The sequence below is a fragment of the Stylophora pistillata genome, chromosome 4, assembly GCF_964205215.1.
Source record: "Stylophora pistillata chromosome 4, jaStyPist1.2, whole genome shotgun sequence".
In the NCBI taxonomy this organism is placed as follows: Eukaryota; Metazoa; Cnidaria; class Anthozoa; order Scleractinia; family Pocilloporidae; genus Stylophora; species Stylophora pistillata.
Window position 1 is genome coordinate 43892690 of NC_142522.1, and position 11313 is coordinate 43904002.

The 11313-nt window shown below is 37.9% G+C and overlaps 1 protein-coding gene across 3 annotated transcripts; it reads left to right on the forward strand.

The window, feature by feature from the left end:
- The first annotated feature begins 104 nt into the window (after positions 1-104).
- LOC148733913 (octopamine receptor beta-2R-like) lies at positions 105-10379 on the forward strand. 3 transcript variants are annotated; one of them, XM_088758544.1, is made up of 2 exons: positions 105-218; positions 5419-10379. In XM_088758544.1, the coding sequence occupies exons 1-2, from the start codon at positions 212-214 to the stop codon at positions 6489-6491; spliced, it is 1080 nt and encodes a 359-aa protein (XP_088614670.1). In that variant the 5' UTR covers positions 105-211; the 3' UTR covers positions 6492-10379. The 3 variants fall into 3 exon arrangements, with proteins under 3 accessions (XP_088614670.1, XP_088614669.1, XP_088614671.1); XM_088758543.1 differs by lacking the exon at positions 105-218 and adding an exon at positions 236-822; XM_088758545.1 differs by lacking the exon at positions 105-218 and adding an exon at positions 836-1295.
- The last annotated feature ends 934 nt before the right edge of the window (positions 10380-11313 follow it).

The window sequence follows — 11313 nt, forward strand, 5'->3', positions numbered from 1 at the left end:
TAAATTATAAGTTACGTAAAAACTCAGCTTTTTCGATTTGTTTATATCCTGACAGCTTTAGAACTGATGCGTAATTGTATTTTCGAAACAGTGTTTTATGCAGGTGAGAATTGTCCGTTAGGTATTAATATTTCAGTTGAGCTTTGTAAGCCAACAGGCGGCTGTCACAATGAAAGATAAGTGGAAGCACGCAGCGAAACTATAGGAGGGAATGGCAGGTAGATACAAGATAGTTTATTTTAGCTTATTCAACCTTAGACAAACCTTGTAGGACTATTTCTGTCACATTTTTCCTACTTTTCCTCTCTTGAATTTCGGCCTTCAAAGTTTTTTTAACGAAGAGAAAATTCGGTCGTAACCTAAACCCGTGTCCAGCTTGTAAAGTGTATTTACTGGACGCTTCGGAATTAGTGCAGAATGGTGTTATTTTCCTTTAAGTTTTGATGTGGCGATCCTCCTGTAGTTTTGCTAATGAATTTGAGACCCAAATGCGTACCAAATCACGCGGCACGTTTCTGGGAAGTTGTTAAGAGTTATTTCAGACTGTCGATGCAAAAGATGGAAAATTTGGTCGTTCGATGAATAGAAGCGTGTAATGTTTACGTAGTTGTATTTAAACCAAGTGCTTTCTCATTCTAGTGGCCGAAATCAGGCTTGCTCTTTTTCTCAGGTGAATTGCTTACTGAAAATTTCGCTAGAATAACGAAAGCCATCTTCCACCGTAACCGCTTTGTTTGAATGGGTGAAACAGTATGGGTAAAAGGCAGCAGGACTGTCGAAGTTAAAGTGCAATGCGTTTTACAAGTTTACAATCTGGATATGGTAAGCAGTATGTTCGCCAGTAGTTGAAGGAAATCACTCAGTAGCACAATGAGAAATATTTAGAATCCTAAGTTGCATCTTTTTTTTTCGTTGGTATCGTTGTTTCTTAGTGTCGAGAGTTTTTGAAGTCCTTCGAAGACTTGGAAACTTCCATGTGGTCAAGCTGTATTGTCCATTATTCTAGTTTGTTGTTGAGGCGAAAACGATTGTCCCAAATTTTTCACCGTGTATGCTATTATTGCAAAGTCGATTAAAATTTTCCGTAAAAGTACTATTCTGCGCCTCGGGATTTTTTTTTAATTTGGTAAGGCTCGGTATATTTGAAACGTACTTGAAGAACCCATTTCAGTGCTGCGATGTCCATTTTTCATTTCCAGTCATTCACAGGCCAAAAAATGAAAGACAATGACGTGAAATATTATCGTTCTTTTCGTTATCAAGAAATATACGTGTAGTGAATTCTTTACTTCCAGGTAAGCTCTTTTTCGACATGATACGATATCTTTCATATACTGCGCGACGAATCGAGATACTAGAGACCATAAGCAGTCGGGACGGTAAAGCCAAGGAAAGCATCGATTAAAAACTGAATTTCTACTTCTTATGTGTTTACCGTCTCTTTCGGCGCTACGCCTCAACTTCAGCACAACGTATATAAGTAGCGTTGAGTTCGAAATGGAAATTAAAATAATTTGCCGTTGAGGTTTCCATTCGCAGACGACGCAAATTTTGGCGATTTCACGTTGCTATTTTGCGAGGACGAATAAGAAATGTACAAAGTTTTAAAACGCACGTGCTGGGCTATTGCTTGCCCATTAGATCTATGGCTTTGCCACCTTGTTGCTGTGGTTTGCTTAAGGTCCATACCGTCGCCACGAAGGCGTTTGGCAAGAAGAAGGAATTGAAATTTTAATTAGGCACCAGCTGACTGTACGCAGAATATCAGCAGCGTTGGGAAACATTATATGATATTTTCGTACAAAAAAACAATTAGTTGCAAATGCCGATAATTCAACAATTTCGTAAGGCTTTCATCTACCTGCAACAGTCACCTTGAATTTTATATTACAAACAGATTCGATTGTTGGGAGAAATTCGTTCCATTTCATGGGTTCGAATCCCGTACAGGCCTGAATTTTTATTTCAGGTCTTAATTCTACTATTGCTTAAATAGTGCTCCTCACTGTGAATATCGTTCTCATATGCATTTCTTTTACCGCAGTTCAAATATATGATTTTCATATATTAAATTCATTCCAAGTTGTTACTTTATCGAGGCCGCGAAACGTGCATAAAGAAATCATGGATTTGAAGCTCAACAAAGCTGCTTATTAAATTTGTGAGTCAGACGTTTTCTCTTTCATGGTTCAGTTACATTTCAATTTGCGGAAGGACATAAAAATTATTCAAGTGCCTACCAAACGTTCATTTTGCACTAAATTATCACATGGTAGGTTAAATTTATAGGCAATATTATATTAGTGAAAGATACCTATAGCCATAGGTAAATGCTATCGGGAAAGCTAAATTAAAGATTACTCAGATTCACCTACAAATATTTCTCTTGCAACATCCTCTGGTTAAAACAAAAAATTTCCGCGATTGATTAATGGAGCCATTTCCCGCAACATACAGTTTGGAGACCTCCGAGGCTCCCTACGTATATGATTTAAACAATTCACCGCACCTTAATAAGCCTTTTTGGTTTGGTAGTTGACCAAGAAACATGGGCACGATTGTTGAGAGCGTGAATGTGTCGGGGCTGAGCCGCCATTAAGACCTCTAGTATCTTCAAATATTCCACTTCAAAGACCTTGAAGCCTCTTAAAGTTGTAAGAGGACGAGATGTTTAAAATTATTCAAGAATCTTTTATTGAAATAAATGAAGGGTCTTAACTTATATTCAACGATTGTTAAAAATAATTCCCATTTTCAAAGCAAAAAATACAAATTCGTCCGTGGAAAAATCAAGAGGAAAGAAGAGAATGGCAGTTTTAATTGATATTGAAAAACAGATTAAGTTACTGAGTTAAACGAGTTTCCAAGATATGAATGACTAGTGTTTATATCTATCCTCGTCGATAGTATTATTGTACATCTGTCAATAGAATGAATACGTATTTCCTTTGTCAAAAATGGCTGTTATCTGGCGAGGGAAAGACATATATCTTACTAGACGTTTTGTTATGTAGTATTTGTTTTGTTGTGTTGTATACTACACAACAAAACGTCTGATAAGTTATTTATTATCCAACACGCCACACTGTTATTTCAGTGCGGGCGAATTTCGCGGATATTAGGAACCTTAAGCAACCACGACGGCGACGGCAACAAGGACGTAGAAAACCAAGAGATCTAATTGGTAGAACAATAGCTCAGCACGTGCATTTTGAAACTTTTTATATTTCTTAGCCGTCATATGCAAAACAACAACGTGAAATGGCGAAAATTTGCGTCGTCTGTGAGCCGAAACCGCGACGGCAAATATTTTAATTTCCATTTGGAACTCAACGCTACTTTTATACGTCATACTGAAGTTGAACTGTGGCGCCGTATGAGACAATAAGCTCATGCAGCTATTTTTGAAATTCTAACTAAGAGTAGAAATTTATTTTTTAATCGAAGTCTTCCTTGGCGTTTCCGTCATGACTGCTTAAGGTCCCTATTTATTTATGGGAAGTGCGTGACAGAAGCATGCGAGGCGGAACGGAATTGGCGCATTGTCGTGTTACTGTTTCTTTTTCCTTCAATAAATGGATGTTACTAAAATTGGTAACGGGGAACGGGGAACGGAGAACGAGGAACGGCGAACGGGGACGGGTGTACAGAGGTACACTGATTTTATCGCTAGGTCGCCGCTTGCAGCGAAATTAGACGACCCGCTTTTATTTAAATATTGCCCAGGCGAAGCCACGAAGCCTAGTATTCCGAGGCGAGAATTTGAAGTCAACGTTTCTGCAATGGCTGCCCCATTTGTTCTGACGTCTCTCTTTGTTTTTCCTTCCTGAATTCTGCATCTTTTGGCAGAGTTTGGGTATGTTGGTTGTTTGCATTGCCCAACAGCATTTTTGGCAGATAAGTAGCAAGGAGGTAATATCTTAGATTAACAGAATTGAGCTAGGAAACGTAATAACCAGCCTAGTTATTAAAATTACTGCATGCAGATATCTACTTACCTTACTGCAAAATAACATCGGGAACATATCTTTGTATCGACCCGTAAACTTCCATGTAAACAACAGAGAAATCAAACATTGACAGAACATTTAATAACTTTTAATTTCACAGGAAGACATGAGTTATGTCTTCAAGAATGTAGGTGTATGAATTCACATTCATGCTAATGCTTACAGTAATATTTACACTGCATTGATCATATTCAAGAGAAAGTCATTCCCATAATGGGCGTGAAAGTCATTCAGCTGTTTGCTTTACAACATTATTGATATTGCTAGGTTGTAACGGTGAAGATATTGGAGGTAAACTTCATTACCTTGCAGTACAATTACTCTATGAATATAAGAATAAATGCTGCGAGCTTGTAGTTCTGAGTTGATTGTTCAAATGTTGTGAATGAATTGTAAGATACTCATCTCTCCGAGGATTTGATTTCTATACAACCTGCGATGTGTGCCAGACATAAACTAAATTTATGAGGCACTCAACATTTCAAAGAAAAATCCTTCTATAAAACCTACACTTACCGTCCATGCTTTTTGCTCCGACGATCGCGTTCGAAGAGCGTGCTCAAAACTAGTTGCCAGACCCTTTCAGTTCCCTTTACTCCGCCATTTTGAGTTCTCAGGCGGGTTACCGCTGTACACCCGTTCCCCGTTCCCCGCTCCTCGTTATCAATTTTTTAGTAACATCCTCAATAAATGAAGAAATTTCCAGGTCGTCTAGCTGATTTTCTTCGTTCGATTCATCTAATAGACTTGGATGTATATTTTCCAGCCATTCTGACTTCCTCGTCAGAAATATGATTGAAATTGTCCGCCATTTTTTTTTTGTAACTACAATTCAATTCTTCGCTAGCGCGATGCGAGAAAACCTGTTTAACCGGTACTCTACAGTACAAATACCGTGTGATATTTGTACTCGTCTATGGCGTTAGTTGTACTCTACGAAGTGTAGTTGGATAATAAATTATCTGTAATTACGGTATTCAAAGATGACTCTCAGAAGAATAGCTGGATATGAAAATCGAAAGCAGAAATAATTTTTTTTCCATTTCAAACGCTCTAATAATTGATACTAGTTTTCTAACTGGAACTTTGCAACAATGGTAAACACCAATTAAACAAAATATCCAAAAATCGGCTCCTTTGTGATATCAAATATTTAAAGCAAGCACAATTAACGGAAATTGTTAGTTAAAAGTCGGCATAAAGTTTAGTCACTGCTCCATAAATATTCGCGTGTTAATTATTGTCGATATAATTGCTAAACATTCATCAATATTCAAACTTTAAAACAGCCTCTTTGTTCAGTGATAGCTAATATGGTTCCTTTTGCCTCATTAAACCTTGAAGTGACACGAAAGCTCACTTGTGGTAAAAATATTCCGATCTAACAGTGTAATTTAAACCTTTTAAGGTAACATTACAAACATCACAAACTCAACCGAGCAATCTCGTACGTGGATAGAACAGTATGAAGAAACAAAAGCTCTCTACATTTTCCGTTTGGCCCTCTTCTCCGTGATCATCTTGGCCAGTTTGATCGGGAACTCCATGGTTTGTTATGCGGTACGTACGATACCTTCCCGTAAGCCTCTGTCCTACCATCTCGTTGCTAACATGGCCTTCGCAGAGATTGTAAGCAGCGTTTGTTTGGCCGTCATGTTTGCTGCAAGAATGGAATCAAATAAGAGGAATCGAAACTACTTCGCTCTTCAAGAGGCTGCCTGCCGTTTGAATCCGTTCCAAGTGACTGCTCTTCTCGTTGTGACCTACTCACTGGCTGCCATCGCTTTCTATCGTTACAGATTCATTGTAAACCCACTTACACGCACACCATCATCAGTAAAGAGAGTTACAATTCTGACCATATCTGGGCTGTGGCTGCTGTCATTTGCAATCGCTTTTCCCTTTTTCATCGGTCTCAGGTTTCGGAGTGGTGAATGTGGAGAGCTGTCTTTCGTAAGCGATACGTACTTTGTAGCTATCAGATTCATCCTGAATTACACTTTGCCTTGTGTGATAATGCTGGCATCTTACAGAGCAGTGGCTTGGAACTTGAGGAGGCGAATTGTGCAGATTAAAAAGAGAAATCGCGAATCATTGGTTGTTACCTCCTCTTGTGTTGTGGAAACTGAACTCAAAGAGTTACGATACGGCACGAGAATGGAGGAACGAAGAAGTGTTCTGCTCGACCAGAATAACCGGAGAGACAGTAAACCCGAAAACACAGACCTGGAGAAAGATTTGCTTAAGATGATTTTTATGCTCATTATTATTTTTGTTGTTTGTTATTTTCCGTATCAAGCCCATTATGTGTGGGAAAGGGTTTGTAAGATCAATGCGCATCAATTTCGATATCATCAACTCTTTATGGATTATAATTTTATTTTGACCTGCCTTCCCAGTGCCTTGCATCCTTTGTGTTATGGAACAATGAACAGTTTCTTTGCTAAGGCGTTCTCAAAAATCATTCTGTGTAAATCTTAAAAACACGATGATGAATATGTTCGTCAAGTCGAAAAAGTCCTTGTTCGATTTCGAGCAAAATTCTCAGGTTTTTTTCCATTGTTGTTATATCAAAGCGGTTTTCGGCTGAAAGTTTTGTGATCTTGAGTTGTTCCTCACCGTTTTACTCTGCTCATTTCTGCTGAGTTTATCTCAAAAGCGACTTGTTAACCAAGCCATTATTTCAGATACAGACTGATCATGAAGATGAATGTTTGTGCAGCCTGCGTATTTTGCGGCAACAACGATAGCAAACGATACTTTTGTGCAACTTTACCAAGGTGAGCTATATAACAAAAGAAAGCTAGTTAAGTAAAAATTAAGTTTGACTTAAATTGCATGATAAATTTTTGTCTTTTTCGTCGGTGAGAAAGAATTTGTAAATCACTTTCCGTTTTATTGTTATGGCATTCAATAAATTTATAATTACAATAAGCCGGCGAAATGCCTCAACAGATCTAAATGTACCGACAGCTGCTACTTAGAGCATGCACATGTAGCATGAAAATTGTAAAACCGACGAGATGTGAAAAATTTCTACACCAATGGTTTTCATAGAACTTTTACAGAGAGCGTTCGAAAGAAATAAGCTTGGAAAAACACGATTATTCTGACTTGCAAGGCCAATGGGCCATTTAACCAAAGCTAAAGTTGTCAGTTATTTTCACTGTTGGCTTATTGTTTGCGGTTTTTAGACATGTTGTTTATAAACGATAGGCACGTCTATGGCAGGCCGTTTGTAGCAATATTAAAAAAATTCTTGCATTCAACCCTTTGACTGCAATTAAACCGTTCAATTTAAACCCAATTCAACCATTCAACTCCAAGTCAACCCCAATTCAATCATTCAACACCCCCATTCAACCATTCAAGAACCTATTTAACTATTCAACCCTAATTCAACTATTCAACCCCAATTTAAATATTCAACCCCAATTCAACCTGTGTATAATATTTCAATCCAAAGGAATATTTCCTTTGTACAATATTTCCAAGTAAACATAACAGACGTCTTAGGACGTCTTTCGTGTAATTGTACCAGGTTACTCAGTCCTGCAACCATCGGGTCTGAATGCGGGATTGAATGGTTGAATGCGGGATTGAATGGTTGAATGCGGGATTGAATGGTTGAATGCGGGATTGAATGGTTGAATGCGGGATTGAATGATTGAATGCCGGATTGAATGATTGAATGCCGGATTGAATGGTTGAATGCGGGATTAAATGATTGAATGCGGGATTGAGTGGTTGAATGCGGAATTGAATGATTGAATGCGGGATTGAATGATTGAATGCGGGATTGAATGGTTGAATGCGGGATTGAATGATTGAATGCCGGATTGAATGATTGAATGCGAGATTGAATGGTTGAATGCGGGATTGAATGATTGAATGCGGGATTGAATGATTGAATGCGGGATTGAATTGTTGAATGCGGGATTGAATGGTTGAATGCGGGATTGAATGATTGAATGCGGGATTGAATGATTGAATGCGGGATTGAATGGTTGAATGCGGGATAGAATGGTTGAATGCGGGATTGAATGACCAATCGACTTTCTATCCTTTCCACCCGTGATTGAATGATTGAATGCGGGATTGAATGGTGAATGCGGGATAAAATGGTTGAGTGCGGGATTGAATGATCAATCGACTTTTCACCCTTAAGGTTGTTGACTACTTGCGATACCAACGTTTTCACTACTTAGCCGTTGCTATCAGTTTAGTTTTGGTTTACGAAGTTTAAATGAAACAGCGCCCTAATAGCGCTTTATACTATTACTAAAAATAGATTTTGTTACGTGTAACCTATGAGACCCCCCGCACAGACTCAGACAAACATTGCGACCAGCTTAAGGAAATGTATGAGCGAGAGCTGTAAAATTAAAACAAAACGACGGAAAATTTCGTCAAAAATGACTTGGCGTTCTAAAAGGAAGCGGCATGGTTGGTACGAAACACTGTTGTTGGGGTGAGTGTAAGACAGACTCCAGATATGCAGATAAATGGTCAAAATCACTCAAAGAGTGAAAGGAATCGGGGAAGAAAGTATTCACTCCTTTTCCAAAACCTTCGCGAGACATGGCAATGTGCAAGCGTTGGCTTATGGCTTGTTCGCGTGAGTTTTTCACGGAGAAAAACATAACAAGAAACACTTACTTTATATTTGTGCTCTTCACTGGCCCGGCGAAAAAGGTCCAACAGCCGAAGTTCCCGATCCACTGAAGGCAAATCGAAGACCAGCGCAAGTAAGTTGAGCACATGTTCTTAATAGGAAAGCACCGAAAGAAAGAGAAAATCCAGCGTCAAAGAAACAGAAATTATTCAATGACAACTGCATAAACATTAACTACATAAAACTACATAAACTGGCATTTAATAGAAACACAACCAGTATTGAGTGAAATATACAAAAATCCGCCGCTCGTAACTTGCAAAAGAGGGCGATCGCTCAAAGACATACTCGTGAGGGCCAAACTTTGAATAGGCTATTCTAAACACGCGCTGGGGAGTCGTGTAGGCCTGTCAACCCCCTTTTTACATTGTTTACATCAGAATTTTCTTGAAGAACTTTGGCAGCAAACCATTTTCCATGATCGATTGCCGGATCAAGGGTGTGATAATTCTCGCATCTCACACAGTCTGTACAAGATCTTCTCGTTTACCGCTTAATTCTAAGCCCCTACATTTTAACCACCGTTTTAGCTGGTCTACAGTGTATTCTTCCTGTTATCTTTCAAATTTGGAGCCAGGAACGCCGTCCTCTTCGGTCAGAACTGTAAGGGAATAAGCGAACTACTCGCCATTTCCCTTGTAGCTCTCAAAGAAGTGGAGTTTGTTTGTCTGAGTCACGCGGGGGTCTAAAATTTCATGACGTAATTAGTATAAAGCGCTATTGAGAAGCCGTTGCAGAGATTGGTTCATGTCAGTCATTGGATATCGCGTTGAATTCTGTTGTTAAGAACTTTTGATATCGAGCAGTTAAATTTGAACTCTGGTTATGTGGTCGAAATAAAAGGAAGAAACGATAGATTGGAAATAATCTTTCAGTTGGCTGTTTCCTCTTCTTTACTTTGTCGAAGAACTAAAAATTGGCGCAAAGCTGTTGCGGTGTCCCTGCCTGTCGGCAAATCTTGTAAATCAATCAATCAATCAATCAATTCATTCATTCATTTTTATGAAAGAGGACGACAAGTGTCAAGTAGAGGAACTGAAAATAAGCAACTCTAACTTTATGCCGAATCAAAGATATATCGAAATACTCAGTGGCCAAATTAAATGATAAATAAATTAACTGATCCAGGAAAAAGCTTGTTCTTGTGGGACTGCACAAGAAATATACCTATGACACAAGGATTTGAAGCCATAATTGCTATGGAGTTCGAGACTTAAAGTAAAATTAAAAAGATTTCTTTAAGAAGAAGTGGATAATTCAGTTCCCCAATTTACCAAGTGTATGGATATGAAAAAATAGTTTGGTCGCTCAAGGCTTAATAAAAAGTTAATATAATGTTTAAGAGGATTGGGTTAAAGGGCAAGAGATTATCAGTTTATTATCTTTTGCTGAAGGGTGAATATTTGTGTGATGCAAATGTGGTCTTGTAGGTCTAAATCTAGTTAAATTGTTATCATTTTAGGAGTTTTTTCGCTTTCGAGTTAGAAATGCGGTAAACAGTGGTAATTGAAATAGTACTTTAGTGCAAATATAGCCAATGTATGGTATCATGAATATAATGAATATTGTAGCGTTACTCAATATTCACTTGCTGTAATACAGCGGCTTTTTGTTTTTGTTTTGTAAAAAACAAAAAAAATATTAAAAATATTAAAAATATTCAATAAAAATATTAAAATAGATGAATTAATTAATTGACTTGTACAATTTTTCGCCTATTTCAAAATTCTCAGGATCAGTTTTTCGGTATTTAACATAAAAGCACTTCCCTGGTCTAACCCTAAACTGATCTTATATCTCTTTAGATTTCTTGGATGTGAATTAATTGCACATCCTTAATAGTGTAATTTGAAAAAAAAAAGAAGGAAAAAAGAGAAAAAAAACAGGAAATATTCTGCGACCATTTTGAGCTCAGATTTGGTCCTAGAACTATCCAAAGTGCTTTGGTGTCCTTAGAATGCGTTATATAAAGCAAATATCTGAGTTGACCAGGTGAAAATCGAAAAAAGTGACACATGGTTGAAAAATTGAAAACTTTCCTACTTTGCCCACAGAAACCCAATAGCGATTCTTTGGCCTCGGTAAATAATCCACACCTAGGTTTTGATAATTAATGACATCATGCTTGACTTCATAAACCTCTTATAAATGCTTCGTATAAATAACCCATCTAATATTTTTGTTCGCTCGTGCTTGATCTAAAAGTATCACGTGAGCAAATATTTCCCTACTCAAACTGAAAAACATCCAAGGAACATTTTCGTTTGTTCATAACATCGTAACAGAGAACACTGAAAAGTGACTGATTGCACGCAGCAAAAGGTAAGCTACTCATGAACACCTTTTCCTGCGAGTTGCTAAATATTTTGTGGAAACTAAACACGACAGCCTTCATTTGGAGCAAAAACATGCTCGTATATATATATTTGTCCTTGGACATATCTATTCCTCAAGGCTCACATTGTCGTTTACATCAGGACATAATCTAATTAGGCAGCCTATTGTTAAATCTGGAAATCCAAGCAGATCTTAGCAGTCAGAACCGTATTCGATCAGAAAACCAACAGAAAACAGTTAACCTTGCATAGATAACGATGGCCATTGTGGTTATTATCCCTGCTTTCGTTT

What these genes read in the sequence shown, in the direction of transcription:
- LOC148733913 (XM_088758543.1), top strand. Translation starts at nt 792, where the DNA reads ATGCGTTTTACAAGTTTACAATCTGGATATG. An exon ending in AAGTTTACAATCTGGATATG is followed by an intron (nt 823 to 5,418) that starts GTAAGCAGTATG and finishes AAACCTTTTAAG; the next exon opens with GTAACATTACAAACATCACA.